The 15441-nt window shown below is 46.1% G+C and overlaps 1 protein-coding gene across 2 annotated transcripts; it reads right to left on the bottom strand.

Moving 5' to 3' along the window:
* Positions 1-696: 696 nt before the first annotated feature.
* Positions 697-14875, bottom strand: MAF (MAF bZIP transcription factor). Of its 2 annotated transcripts, none has more exons than XM_071756659.1 (3): positions 13408-14875; positions 11415-12951; positions 697-792 (listed from the first exon to the last, which is right to left on the bottom strand). In XM_071756659.1, exons 2-3 carry the CDS (start codon positions 12488-12490, stop codon positions 759-761), a joined length of 1110 nt encoding a protein of 369 aa, XP_071612760.1. In that variant the 5' UTR covers positions 12491-12951; positions 13408-14875; the 3' UTR covers positions 697-758. The 2 variants fall into 2 exon arrangements, 1 of the variants encoding a protein (XP_071612760.1); XR_011728432.1 differs by adding an exon at positions 3376-3470 and having other exon boundaries at positions 724-792; positions 11415-14875.
* Positions 14876-15441: the final 566 nt, after the last annotated feature.

Below are 15441 nucleotides of genomic sequence, written 5' to 3'. Positions count from 1 at the left end.
ACAGCACATGATTGTTGATGAAAGTGTGGTAGGCTGTAGGGCAGCCTGTGTTCTTAAATAAAATAAGAGGTTTAATAACAAAATTCACACAGGAATCTGTCATTGAAAGCTTGGTGTTCATTTAAGCCACTTAGTATTTTTTACAGTCGAGGTCAATAAAAATCAGATTTCATGGAAAAAAAATAAAGTGCCTCTTTGAATCTAGCAGGGGAAAGGACTGAGAGTTTAATTCCCCCATTTTGATTAGTGGTATTTTTCAGTCAATGTTGGCAGACTGAATGAACACAAATTTCCAGAGGAAAGCAGTGCTGTGAATTAAACTCTATTGTAATTTGTAAGTACAAAAGTCGTCGAACACAGACTCATGATTTTCACCAAGATCTGAGGGAGATCTTCATAAGACCCATCCTTAATCCCCGTAGCTGGTGTCTGAACGCTAGCATTTGAAGAAAAAGAAAGAAAACATTTGCAAAGGATTATATATGAGTTGTGGGACATGGGAGAGCTGCCTGGCTGACAAAAGTACAAAGCCTCATCATTGCAAATGGTTCTTGTAGGCACCTGAAAGTCAGCCTCAGCTGAAAGCCCAGGAAACTGCACTCCAGACTGTCACTGGCTCCCCGGGGTTGGACCAAAAAAGCACCATCTCAGCAGCAGAAAACAAAGCAGCAAAATTACCACCCCTGCTGAAATATGTCAAACTGCTAATGAAAATGAAAACATACCTTTTTTATTTTGACCTCAGGTAACAGGGATTTTCACATCACCGTTGTAGATGATTCTCTCGGGTACCTAATTTAGTAAATATATTAAAATAAACCATTATTAAAAGGAATTTTTAACAGTGTAAAACATGTCTGTTGTGCCGCTGTGGTACAGAATAGGACCTTTTCTATTCAAATCCTAAATCAAATTTGGAAAGTCCCTTGCACTGTTTATAGACTATGAGCGAGTGAAGGAATTAGCACAGTTTGAAGTGAAACATTCCTAGCTCACACATCTAGTCTTTATTTCTCATTTAAAAACAGCAGACTCTTATTGACAAATTACCTTAAAAACACATATTTTTGCCTCACCAGTGAATATCAGATTCTCAGGCTTGAAAGCGTGTAGCTTTCTGTATTTCTTTCTTAATGATTGTTATTAACTGCACTAATGTAATTGGCAAAATAATAATCAATTTTTGTACACACTCCATTATTTTCCAGACAGTAGTTTAATAACAAAAGCAGAGCTGTCATTTCTCCCTGTGGTTACTCACACTGTACAAATTCATCCTGTCAACACATATTTAAAATCTAATTAAAAAAAAAAATCTAACAGAGTGAATCTTTGTACAATAAGTGAGATAAGTCAGTGAGTCAATCCACATTTCTTAAATATGGATATTTTGTTGTGTCCCTTATAGTTAACTTTCTCTTCCTGAGTGTGTATACACAGGCATATACATATATTTTCTAAAAACTGCCTGCAGGAACACTTCAGCTCCATCCATTTATTGTAACTGTACAGCATAATCAGAAAAAAGGATAAACCACAAGTCTGATCAGTCTGAGTAAGTAAAAAAAAAAAACCAAAACCAAAAAAAAGGCAAAAAGCAAGACAACATAGAGGCACTTTTTCAGCATTTGGATTCCAGATCAGCTTTGCAGCTCTAAAAACAAAAGCCTGCTGCACATTTGGTGCCAGCTGAACGATTCCTCTCCTACATCCCACACTAAGGTGTCACAGGAACATTGAAACAGTCCCCACCTGACACTGAAAGCAAAGTTTCCTTTATCCTTTTTTTTATTATTCTTTTTTTCTTTTTTTCTTTTTTTTTCCTTCTTTCTTTTTATTGTTTTTTTTTGTAACTTTTATTTTGTTTTCCTTATGGTTTTGTTTGGGTTTGGGTTGTTTGGCTTTGGGTTGGTTTTTTTTTCAGAAAGCGGATGGTGCTTCCTTAAATGCAGTACTTGGCACATGGCCCAGGATCTCTTAAAGTAAATGACTCCCGTAGACCTCTGGTGTCATTTTCCTCAAGATGACCTCTGCTTTCATGCCAATCAGTGAATCCATCCTGTTGTTAATGCACGGGGCCAAGAGGAATAGGTACTCAAACCTCACACCTGACAAGCATCCAGAAGGTGATGTGGTCAGCCTGCTTTTAGCAGTCTCAGCTTTTGCTGTGGCCATCCCTGCTCTAAAACCACAACAACCGTTCAGCCACATCACAGGGGACCTGAAACAGGATGGCACCAACCCGCGCTCCCCGGCAAGGCACATTGATTCATTTAGTGGCTTTATTTAACTACCAGTGTATTAATAAGAAAAGAGTCAAAGATAGTAAGACAGCACGAAGGCAGCCAGAGACACTAAGCAGATTTATCAATTTACGAAGCTTGATCACTTTCCTTCATTTTATCTGACACAGTTGGTGCAAGAGTTGGTACTTCAGTAAGTTTTCTACTCTATGCTGTGCTATTTTAAAAGGATTTCACAATAAAGGAAGCTGAAAGACTGTGCACAGTCTGGAGACTGTATCTGGTGTGACATGAATATAGTATTTTAACTACATTTAATCTTAAAGAATTCCCTGCTCTACAATGACTTTGCAGGAGGAAACCTTACGGAAAGGAAAATCTGTTCATCCCACACCACAGAACACTGAATCGCATTGCAGGCTCCAGCAGCTCTTCCTACATATTAAAAATGTTTTCATCGGGGAATTTGGAAGCAGTTAAGTTAGGGGGAGGAAAAAATAAAATACGAGGTCTTGTTTGGTTCATTTTCGAGCTCATTTTAATTGTCACTAACGTTGCACTGCAACAGCTGCAAGTGCTTAAGGGAGCCACGGCTGTTTGCAGTGGAGAGCATCACAGGTTCGGTGCTGGTACAAACCAATAAACCTGATTCTGTCCCCATCCCCGTCAGCACCATGACAAGGTCTCGGCAAGAACTTTTGTTTCAAAATTGGAGAAGCAGGGTTCAGGCTGCAGGACAGTGAATCAGCCTGTTTTCTTACATAAAAAGGGCTTGAAGCTTAATCACAGAAACAGTCTGAGACACATACACAGAGACCTGGGAAACAGCCTCAGAAAGCGCAGTCCTTCTCTGTATTAAAGATTCTTTAAAAGCCAGGAAATGTAAATCCTGCCTCTCCCCCCATCTGGTTCCTTGACGAGATCTCAGGGCCTGATCCAAAATATCATTTTAAAAGCTCCCTTTGACAGCAGTGAGGTTTTAGATTCATCTCCATGTGAGCACAGGTAAGAAGAAAAAAAAGGAAGGAAAAATAAAATTAAGAAAAGAGAAAGGAAAAGAGGATTAAAAGAGATAAAACAGGAGGAAAAGAAGCCTGTGAACAAGCAGAGGGGCAGTGTTCTGTGAACATACCTAGGGGACGGTCAGAACGGCTGCAGCCGCCCGGGCGCACACCGGAGCTAAGCTCTGGATTCACGGACGGATCCTTTAGTTACGCACAGACTCCCCTTTTGTTCCAGGAATTAAATTTAGAAACAAACAAACAAGGAAACAAACAAAGGACTCTGCCCTCACCCTTCCCCGTCCCGCCCGCTTCCCGCCCGAGCCCCTCTCGGCTCCCCTCACCCGGCCGCGGCGGGACCCCGGAGTTGGGCTCAGCTCCCCCCACCCGTGTGAGTGTCTGTGTGTGTGTGGATGTGTGGGTGGGGGTGAGAGCCCCCCCACCCGCATCCCGGGGCTGTGTGTGTGCGCCCGCATCTCGGGGGGCTGGGCAAGGCCCCGTGCCCCCTACCCTGGCAGCTGGGCCGGCCTGCTCGGGGCTGTCCGAACCGCAGCCCCTGCCCGGGCCCCGCCGCCCCCGCTGCGGCCCTCCCCGCCGGCCCTGGCATCCCCCGCATCCCCCGCCGGCCCTGGCATCCCCCGCATCCCCCGCCGGCCCCGGCCCCCCGGCTGCCGGCTGCGGATAGAGGCCGAGTTGCGGGCCGACCACTGCTGATGGAGAGCAGGTGGAGGCAAAGGGAGGGTTTTTACACCCTTGTTACTCCTCCCCGGCCCCGGTTATTTTCAAGCAGCTCGAAGCAGGGGGTTAAAAATCCCTGCCAGGCTGCTCCCCAAATACGCCGCTCGTCTCCCTTCCCTCCCCGGGCTGAAGCAGGTGCTGGGTGGGCAGCGGGGAGGACAACACGTGTGTCCCCACGGCACCTCACATCCCTTGGGGACACTCGTGTTGAAGATGGAAAACCAAGGGATAAGGGGCAGGGAGATGTCAGAGCTGGCACTCAAACAGGGTGTTGAGCCGGACGCCTCCATATGCAGTCACTGACATTTCTGCTTTAACAGGGGACAAGCTGCTGAGAACATTTTTCAGGGTTCTGCTTCTGTATGAATTAACAATTGACAGCAACAACCAGGGACACTCCATTCCCTTCCCCCGCTGAAAACTTGAAGACACTGCTCTGATTTGTTGTTTGCTGGGTAAAAGTTTTTTTGGGGGCTGCTTTTTTATTTGTGTGTGTGTGTGTTTCTTTTTTATTACTGCATTGTGCAAAAAAACACCTCTCCTAGAAAACTTCTGCTTTGGCTTTCATTCCCTCCATGCAAGACATCTCATAGAGATGCATTAAAGAAATAAACGGTTAAATAAATAAAGAGAAAAAATAAAATCATGTCACACAGTCCACAGGGCTTCAAACCAAGCGAGGAGGAGAGGCAGGGCAATCTCCATCCCCGTGACTCGCTCCACTACAACTACAGGCCTGGACACTTTACTGCTTATGTTGGAAGTGGTTTGGGTTTGAATGCTAGACTGCAGGGACAGAAAAAAAAAGAAGAAGGAAAAAAAAAAAAAAAAAAAAAAAAGTGGGTACAGAAAGAGCAAAAGAAAATGATCATTTCAGAGAGTGATAAGATATGGGTGGCTTGCATCAGGGGCACTGAGACGTTATCATACTGTGCCGGGTCAACCCGATACGGTGGTAGATAGCTGGGGCTGGAGCTGCCTGTCTGCTGTTACACCAGGCTACAGCCTCACCAGTCCCCGGGCTTTTGCTTTTCACTTAAAAGTTAAGTCACATCTTTGGCTATTTTTGCATCGTGATGGCTTAGAGCTCACAAATCTAAATGCACTCAGCCCTCAGAGAGTGACAAACGTTATTCTCGGTCCTCCCCCACAATTTCAGGCAGTCAAGAATTAGATGTAGCAGAGTGTACAGTATTTTAATCTATCTATTTGTATCTGCTGTGCCCAAAAAAATTCATTAGAGGAGCCTTAAAAATGTGAAGTGTTTGAGTGTTCAGCTCACTCCCAAAAAGACGAATTCTTTCAACAGCTGCTCACCTCCGCCACGTCCTGGAGTGTGCTACCTTGTGTTATTCACATGAGACCTGCACTTAAAACAGATATCTGAATCATTTTACTACAGACAGCTCAAGTGTGCATGTGTGTACAATCAGGATTGTTTTTTGTCCCAGCTGAGCAAACAAAATCTATCCCGCTCTCCATAGCTACCCCTGGAATGCCCAAACCTCATGGCAACCTCTCAAAACACAAGGATTCAGAAAGAGAGGGAAGAAAGTTTATTAAAAATACATTAATTCCTAACATTGAACTCTGTAGGATTGCTTTTTTCTTTTTCCTGCATGAAATTTTGAATTCAGCCATCTGAACAGGTGTCAGAAACAGTGGGTCCATTTAGCTCCTCTGATGATCGGAGTAATAAATATAGAGGATTTCCTTTCAATGCAGCACATGCTGAAATGACACCAATGTAGTTCTGGCATCTGAGCAGATAATTCTGATATATGCATCATTTCCTCCCTAAATCCAGGAAGCAACTACACTCTCTATCTGATATTAGTATATTATGTCAAATAGAAATTGGTATTAAAATTATGAATGATTCTAGACCGAGAACTTCCTACACACTACACAGAGGGAGGAGGGGGAGGAAACAGCTGCACAGAAGCTTTCGGAAGGCAAAAAAAGAGCTGGGAAAGTTCACTTTTTAAACTCAAAATTTTCTGCCATGTTTTCACGTGGGGGTAGTTTTCAAGCGGCATTTTGATTCAGTGCAGGCATTTTTGTTTTAAAAGGGTGAAGATGACATTCTAATAAATAGAAGCTCTCCCCACTCAGTTTGCAAATAGCACCTGCCCAAGGGTGGTGAAAAATTGCACAAGAAATAAATACACACCAGTGTGACCAGGCTATTTCCCTCCCTTCTTGCCTCTTTTTTTTTTTTTTTTTTTTTTTTAGGATGTGGTCCGAGATGGTATTTCTCAGGCAAAGAAAACGCTGCAGCACAAACACAAAAATACTCTTGGACTCTGCTCAGCAGAAGTCCAGGGGTCAGGCAGAGGGTTATGTTTCATCTTAGGGGGAGAAAATATATAAAAGGCTTAAGAAGAAGGTGGGATGGGGAGGGAGAAGGGGGCTGAGCTGCAGTGCACACCTTTTCCCAGCCAGCAAAGGGCCGCTCTCCGTGCGCGGATCTCCCGGCATCAGTCACATGGAAGTTCTTTAGTTAATAAATGAGGAAGCACTACAGGTCTGGGGGAGAAATAGGATGCTGTTAGTGATGGTGAGATTAAGACCACGCACGCCTTTCAACATCGCCTTGCCCAGCTCAGGCAGCATTCCCCCTGCTTCAGCTGGAGAGGTACCTGCAGGAGAAGAGCGGGATCCTGCAGGATCCTGCTCAGCTTCGGGATCCCTGGGCACTGTACCTCCGAGCCCCATAGGAGTAGGATGGGGGCCACAGTCAAGCGAGGGGTGATTAATGAGTGGAGGTTATTCAGAGCAGAGCAGTCTCAATTAGTCCTCAGCCAGCAGTCCTGCCGCAAAGGTGGGCACATCCCTGCAATGATTCTTACAAAGAACCCCAATACTCCCTTTCCTGTAGTTAACATTAAAGCTTGCTTCTCTATTTCCCCCCCTTCATTTGGGCAGTTAGCTAGAATTGTTGTTTCAGGCTGAAATTCAGGTGCAGCCTAAGGAAGGCTGCGTTTTAATTTTTTTTTTTTTTTTTTTTTTTTAATTTGCAAAGCAAGATTACAATGTGTAATAATGATGCCAAACTGGGAGAGAGCTTTTTTCCCCCTCTCAGGTTGGGTGTGTGATGGGAATTTTCCCTTTTGCACTCAGTCTATTTCTAGGAAGGATTTCTCTTATCGCTGTGCAAACAGGGTGGTGGTTTTTTTTTTTTTTCCTCTGAGAGAGAAGACACTTCGGGGAGGCAGCAGTGCTTCCCTCACTCTGCACTACTCACTTGATTCACAATACTTTTTTAATCCTATTGCCTGCTCCTATATTTGCCTGTAAGGAAACCTGGAGCAGCAGAGGGGTGTGGGGATGAGGCTGGACCATAAGTGGGTCCCATTTCAGGGGCTGGGGGTCCCTCAGGGGCTGCAATGCCTCTTCAGTGGGGGCTTTGCCAAGGAGAGACCTTGTCTCGTCCCTTCCCTTCTTCAGGGCTCTCTGCCAGGGCAATGTTGAGGCCTCTAAGTCACCCCCTGTGAAAAAACCTGGGCATCAGTAAAGGCTCAGCCAGGGCATGGGAGGTGGGAGAAGAAATAAAAAATCAGCCCTGTCTTTATGAGAGGAGATAATTCTCTCCGCGGCCAATAGCAACCAGTTTACCCACAGATTACACATTAACCAGAAAATGGAACTCGAATTAACCAGAATCTGGAGCTTGAACCATTACTCAAACCCTGGTGCAACAGCAGGTCAGATGCCAAAGGGCAGGTTGGTGCCTCAGTGCTGGGGAGGGGCGAGGTGCAGCATCAGGGACCACGGCCACCAGTGCCTGCTGTCACCCGTGGTATCAGGGCGAGGTGTCCATCCTCTCCACAGGGACCTCCACAGGAGCAGGTTGACCACCAGCAACACCCACCACCCACTGACACAGGCTCTCGTGGGTGCAGGTGGCTGTGGGATGGGGGTGCTCAGGGCCGCATCCTGACCCCGTCACACAGGGCAGGATGGGGTCCAAGCCGTGCACTGGACCAAACGGGCAGAGGGATGGCAACAGGTCCTCTCTTTTCAGAGTCACCAGCACCCAGGAGGGATGACCTTACAGCTGGGAAGAAGTAGCACCAACAGCTTGGGGAAATAAAATAAAGGGGAAAAAAAAAAGAAAAAAAAAAAAGTGCTGGTTTCATGAGCCTGAGTCTGGAGATAAAATCTCCATCCTGAAGTGGCTGGAGCATCCCTCAGTGAGGCCTCCACTTCTCAAATGAACTAGGCAGATAATCCCATTCAAAGAGTGGGAGAAGACTCTGCAAACGGACTCTGGGGGAAGGTGGCTTTAAATGAACTGGGTGGAGGGGTTTGAGGAGCCTTTCAAAGTCACAATGCCCTCTGACATTGAGAGCTGCAGCGAAGAGGGGCTCGGAAACCTGAACATTTCTAGCACATTAACCTTTGGACTGATTGTTTAGGACAAGTAACTCAGAAGTTGGAGGAAGTTCTTTGAATTATTTTTTTTCTCTGCTCCTCAGTTCTCTCTTGGCTTTCTAAGGCCTGTAGTAAAAAAAAAAAAAAAAAAAAAAAAAAAAAAAAAAAAGAAAACCACAGGGCAAACAAAAGAAGAGAGGGAGAAAAGCAAAGAAAAGAGGGAAAAAAAAAAAAAAGAGGCAGTATGGACCCAAATGGCAAGAAATTTTTCGAGGCAGCATTAAGTGGCTCTGTGACAAGCCAAGCCTGATGCGATGTCATCTCTTACTAGAGACAGGCATCCTCTGCTGGGATCAGGTGATAAGAGGATGTGAAGTCTTCCTTTTCACTTCATCATAAAACAATCACAATATAGGGCCACATCATGTCATCGGGTTTTTAAGCAGACCTCCTGTTTGAGATCTCCTAAAACCTGGTGGGATGATCTGAGTCACTGAAACTGATCTCATTGCAATACTGAGAAACAGCACCTGAAAACTCACGTTTTTCATCTACCTGAAGGAGAACTTGCTTTCTAGTAGGCAACAATTTTCCACCTTACATGAAGCTATCCTCCTCCCCTCCTGTATATTATTGAGTCCAGCTCTTGTATCAGCATCACCCCTTCGCCGGGCAGCAAGCTGAAGTACTGCTCTCAGAGTTCTTGAACTTTAAACTACAGACTAAGAAACTGAGTACGGAATCAAAAAAATGCAGTTTATTATTGTAGATTATTCTCTCTTTTGATATAACCATAGAGTCGAAAATGAAAGAAAAGCACATAGGAACATCACACGTGGTTAGTTAGTAACTCAAGATATAAAACAATTTTGCACAGCAAAATATGTAAAAGAAAAAGTAACTGACAAGATTTTTTTATATTTATTGTGGTAAGATTTACTTTCCATTTTTTTTTTTTTTTTTAAAAGACAGGATATCAGTCCCTGAAAATAAAATTTACTGATTATTGCCTTTAAAACTGTGGAATTTTTGAAGTTACAGAAAATCCAGTTCTGCACCACAATACAACTGTAAAAAAATCTGCATCATTTTAAAACTGTGCAGTAATGCCATCTTTATAACTGCATAAATTGTATTAGCGTTCTAAACAGGTTCGTAAATTTTTGCTGTTGTTGTTTTTGTATTATATGTTTGCAGGTTATATCTTAGTGCAATTCAGTCCCAAATACTTCAATTTTGAAAAGAAAAAAAAAAAAAAAAAACAGCCCATACATTTTGAATGTAAAATACCCCTATAGATATAAACAGGGGTGCCTCCCCCTTTTAATACTTTGGTTTTCAAATACAGTCAGTGGTATAGCAAGGACTACATATACCCAACTTATATTTAAGTTGCAAGCACATGCTGCATAAACTACTTTTTAAAACAGTCCCATTGCAAATTCTACCCCCCTTTACATCACGACAGTAAACAATTTAGTGCATCAATCTTTAAAAAAAAAAATCTACATCTAAACAGACCTAACTCTTTCGGATTTATCTATAACATTCCTTTATCTGTAGCATACATTTTAACTGGGCTAACAGATGACAGAAACTAGAATTAAATTATATACTAGGAACCCAGAGCATTCCACATTTGACAATGACCAAATGCAAAAGGAAAAAAAAATAATGGGGCAGATCACTTAAAATTAATTTTTAGACTGTTTTAGGCAACAGCATGGTTTCAATGTCCCCCCCAAGTGGGATGTGAATTCTGTCTTTAACATCTTCCCAAAGTTCTTTTCCTTTTTTTTTTTCCTTTTCTTTTTTTTCTTTTTCTTTTTTTTTTTTATTAATTTTTTTTGCCACATTAGGTTATCGAAATCCATTCTGGCATGTTTTTTTGAGAGGGAATGCTTCAGTGCATTTAAAAGGAAGTCTGAAGTTTTGAGTAACTCAAAGCAGTTTTAGAGCAGATGCAAACTTTAATGGGGAGGAAGAGGAGGAGGAAGATCAAAGGTTGCACTTTTTTGCTTTCAACCCAAAAAAGTGATGAGGCAATAAAACAAAAGGATGAATGCCATGCCATAATAGTCTCCAAAAGTCCATTTCCAAGCAAAAGAAAAAAAAAATAATTATACCGTACATGACCAGCATGCAGGGTTTTTTATTAATATAATGTCTCTTTTTCATAGTCTTTTGAAACAGTTATAGTTCATTGTTGCTAAGACAAAATAGCAAGCGTAATGCATGAGATGAGTATGGGATTCTAATGGCAGACTAAAGTCTCACATTTGGCAGATTAAGGCCAAAACTCACATGAACACACCGAAGGTTGATGCAGGCTTGATTTTGGCAGGTTGATCTAGGCATATCTCTAGGTTTGCACAACAACGCTAAAAACTGATGGAACTCAGCAAGCTGGAGTCTAAAAATTTCACATTGTTTTTGTATTTTTTTGTTTTTGTTTTGTGATTTTTTTTTTGTATTTTTTTTAATTTTATTTTTTCTTTTTGCAAAGCTCAAATCTCATATGAAGAACTCAGGATGGCAAAAAAAAAAAAACTGACTTTTTTTTTGGACACAGCAAGCTCAAAAGAAAACAAAAACCTCATGAACTTAAAAATATATATATAATGTGGATGGCAGGTTTCAAAGAAGAGCAAGCTTCATATGAAAAACTGAGTTGGTGGCGAGTTGGATCTTTTAAATTTAAAAAAAAAAAAGAAAAACCAACAACAAACAAAACCACAACAGCAAGCCCCCACAAAAAAAAAAGAAAAAAAAAACCAACAGAAAAGAAACTCATGTAGAACTTTAGGTTGGCCAACACGGAGCCAGCCCACCTTAAAAAGAAAAAAAAAAAAAAATAGAAAGAAAAAAGAAAAAAAATAACAACCAACCCAAACAGCAACTTTGTTTTAAAATTGTTTTGAGTTTGTTTTGTTTTGTTTTTTTTTAAAAAAAAAGTAATACAAGGTGGCAAGCTGGGTTGTCGCTCTAGCAAAGCCCCCAACAACAACTCACACGGAGAACTTTTAGTTAAGGTGGCAAGGCTGTGGGAACTCACATGAAAAACTCTGGAGAGGAAGGGTTGTCGCTGCTGGATCCGTTTTCTCTGAAGCCGTTGCTGACCAGCTTCTCGTATTTTTCCTTGTAGGCGTCCCTCTCCCGGACCAGCCTGGAGATCTCCTGCTTTAGGTGCTCCACTTGCTGCAGCAGCTGGTTCTTCTCCGACTCCAGGACGTGCCGCTGCTGGACCCTCTTGAAGCGGCAGGACTGGGCATAGCCCCTGTTTTTGAGGGTCCTCCTCTTCTGCTTCAGCCGGATCACCTCTTCCTTGCTGACGCCCCGCAGCTGCCGGTTCAGCTCCCGCACCGACATGGTCACCAGCTGCTCGTCGGAGAAGCGGTCGTCGAAGTGGAGGCCGCCGCCGCCGCCGCCGCCGTGGTGCGGGTGGTGCAGCCCCCCGGCGCCGCCGCCGCCGCCGCCGCCGCCACCGCCGGAGCCGGCGGCCGAGGAGGCGGAGGAGGGCGGCGCGCTGCCCGGCGCCGCGGCGTGGGGGTGCCCGCCGCCGCCGCCGCCGCCGCCGTGGTGCGGGTGGTGGTGGTGGTGGTGGTAGTGGGGCGCGCCGCCCTGCGCCGCCGCCGCGGCGATCACCGCCGACACCACGGCGGCCGCCGAGCCCATCTCCTCGGCCGGTACGGAGCCGCCGGCGCCGGCGGCCGCGGCCAGCTGCTGCCCTCTAGCATAGCCATCGAAGGCGCCGGGCAGCGGGTGGTGGCTGCTGTTGATCAGCGCCTCCACCGCGTCCTCGGGGCTGAAGCCCAGCGCCTCCGGGTTGAGCTGCTGCGGGTAGCCCGTCATCCAGTAGTAGTCTTCCAGGTGGGTCTTCTGGTCGGTGCCGGAGCCGGGGCTGGGCGCCGAGAAGCTGGGGGACGGGGGCACCGAGCTGCAGGGCGTGCTCATCGGGGTGGAAGAGAGCGATCCCCCGGCGATCAAGCGGCCGCACTGGCTGATAATGCGATCGGTCTCCACCGGCTCCTTTTTCACTTCAAACTTCATCAGATCGAAGTCATTAACATATTCCATGGCCAGGGGACTGGTGGGCAGGTCGGAGCTGCTCATTGCCAGTTCTGATGCCATCCTTTTGCTGCTGACAGTCCTCCAGAAAGGGTGCGCTCCGGGAGCGAGGGGACTGCTCTGAGTTGCCACCGGGTGAGCCAGCTTGATTTTTGGCGAGGTCTGCTCCGCTCTCTCCTGCCTCTGCCTCTCGCCACGGCCCCTCGCAGCCTCCGCTCCAATTCGCCCCGGCTGCTCTCGCTCCCGCTCCGCGTTATCCTTTGCAGAGTCTCCGCTGCCGCTGATGCATCAGAGCGAGGGGCTCTTGCTATTCGCCTTTTGCATAAAGGTTTTTTTTTTTTTTTTTTTTTTCCTCCTCTCCCTCCCTTCTCTCTCTCTCTCTCTCTCTCCTCTCTCTCTCTCTTTTCAGCTTGCAAACTGCAGCTGGAAGTGTTAGCTGGTGTTGTTGCGAGTCAATTTTTTGTTGTTGTTGTTTTTTGTTTTGTTTTGTTATTTTTAACACTTCATGGTGCCTTTCTTCTAGGCTTTCTCATGCAAAGTGCGGAGCGAGAAGAGAGGTTCATCGGGGAAGGGAGGAGGGAAAAGAACGAAGGCAAAAAAAAAATGAAAAGAAAAAAAAAAAAAGAAAAAATCAAAGTCGATATCGCAACCAAAATAATAGTACTAGTTAAAAAAACAGAGAGAGAGGAAATAAAAACTCGACCCCAAAGCTACAGCAAGAAGATGAAAAATATTTTAAAGGTTTCATCCAGCAGGAGAGTTTAAAAGCATTGCTGAGTTTTATAGCGCTCCTGACGTCAAATGGGAAATTGACTGGGCGGCCGGACCAATGGGCTGCCGCCATCCCAGCGCTCATTAGCATAATAGTATAGAAACAAGGAAACTTTTCGGAGCTGTCAATCAGGGCCCCATCAGCTGACTGTCAGCTGGGGAGCGCCTTAACCCCTGCCTGCCCGCCCGCCGCCTCCCGCCGGACTCACCGGGTAAGCGGCTGCGGGACGGGGCCGCGGTGGGGGCTGCTCCGCTCCTCTTTCCCTCCGCTCCGCTCCTTCCCTCCGCTCCGCCGTGCGCCGGGACGGCCCCGGCCTCCGCGCTCCGGGCGAGCGCCCTGCCCCGGGGCGGGGTGCCCGGCAGCTGCCCCCGCCCGCCCGGGCGCTGCGGGCACCTGAGGGCACGGGGAGCTCCCTGCGGCCGGGAAGGAGGGAGGGGGAGCACAGGGCAGCCGGGCACAGCGACCCGGCAGGGACCCGGCAGCACCGGCCGCCTCCGGGGCTGCTCGTAGCGCGCTGCTCCGCCGTGCCAGCCGCGGCTACCTGCCGCCAGCCCGGCCCGGTCCGGCCCTACCCTTGCCCCGTCCTGGGCCACTCTCCCCGTTGCTCTCCCTCGCAGCGCTCCTGTCATTTACCGATGTTTTTATTTCTCTCCACGGGACCATCGATTCCTCCATCCACCCCCTTCCCCATCACCTCCCCAAGAGGTGCGAAAACCCTGCGAGTTTACAATCCCCGCGCTCGCCGCACTTGGTCTGCCGGTCCGGAATAATTAATTTAATACATTTAGAACTAATTAGATTTACTTTAGCCTCCCCTTGGCAGGGGGAGCAGGGCCGGTACCGGTGCGGGCGACGGGGGGGGGGGGGTGGCCGCAGCGGCCAGCGCGAAGAGGAGCGGCGGAGCGGGTTCGGTCCGAACCCCGACAGCGCCACCTCTCGTCCGCAGGTCAGTGCCAAGCGCTCGGCTGCCACAGCCGCGGGGACCGGGACCGGGACCGGGATCGGGACATCCCATCGGGGCAGCCGTCACTCCCCCCCCCTCCCGGTCGTGGTGTCCCCTGCCCCTGCTCGGCTGCACCCTTGGCGGGCCTTGGAGAACCCGGTGCTGGAAGGGCTGCCAGGCTTGATTTTCCGAGCGGGTTTTATGGGAATATCGATAGAATTAAAGTTACTTGTAATTCCGTGATAAATGAGATGTCTCTAGTAAGTAAGATTAAGTGTAGTGCTATAAAGTTGTTTATCTGAAAAGTAATTCTCAGGAACCTGACTTCTGACACTTGGTCATATATTAAACCAGCTTCTTGAACATTGTACTTCAAATCCTCTCCCTTCTCCCCTCGCCCGGTCCCTTCCCCCTCGGAGTTTGCTATTTATAACTGCACACGGGGTATTACTTCGGAGGTGCGGGCAAGGCTCTGGGTAATTTTTCACCGACTGTGAAAATCATCATTTGCAATAGCCAAAGAATCTCTGCTTAGGAAATGGTACTTGGCTAGTGGATTTACGAATGGATAACATTTTCTGACTATGCCATTATCAGTCTGAGTGCCAGTACTAACATCTGAAAGTCATACAGCGTGTACTGTTCCTGGCAGCTAAAAAAGGTACAGCATACTGCAAATTTAGGAAGATAACCGCATCTAGAAATGATCGGAGCGGCGATTCTGTAAAGCTAAAAATGCTACAAACATTGAAAAAAAAAAAATAAAAAAATTCCGCACAGTCCCAAAACACACACACACACACAGAGCCATGGACATCTGCAAGCTTTATCTTACAGATTGCGATTCATGACAAAGTTAATACAACTTAACTACTCAGGCTGGCTTTCCTATTTTTTCACATCATTGAAATCAACAAAACTTCCAGGCTCGCAGCATAAATCCCCCCAGGACAGTCCAATTCCTTGCATTTGGTTTTGTTTTTTTTTTTTTTTTCCCTGAGCAAGATGAATGTGGTACTGTATATCACTTAACATGCTCACCTGTGAGAGATATAAAATGTGTGCTAATATTTTTAAATGAAAAGGTTATTACTTTTCAGAATGTACAATCATAGTATTTCACTTGCCTGTTTGATAGATGGCTGTGGAAATATGGCTCTGGCCCCATAAAATAGTTTGTTTGGATGTGAGGATTCAAAGTGCTACATTTGCAAATGAATAAATTTCCTAAGTAAACTCTGAACTCTAGACAAAAGAATACAAAATTGTGCAAGCTAATGGGGACCGTCTCTTAATTGA

Source organism: Heliangelus exortis, chromosome 13, assembly GCF_036169615.1.
Source record: "Heliangelus exortis chromosome 13, bHelExo1.hap1, whole genome shotgun sequence".
In the NCBI taxonomy this organism is placed as follows: Eukaryota; Metazoa; Chordata; class Aves; order Apodiformes; family Trochilidae; genus Heliangelus; species Heliangelus exortis.
The sequence above is the reverse complement of the archived record's forward strand: the minus strand, read 5'-3'. Positions and strand labels throughout refer to the sequence as shown.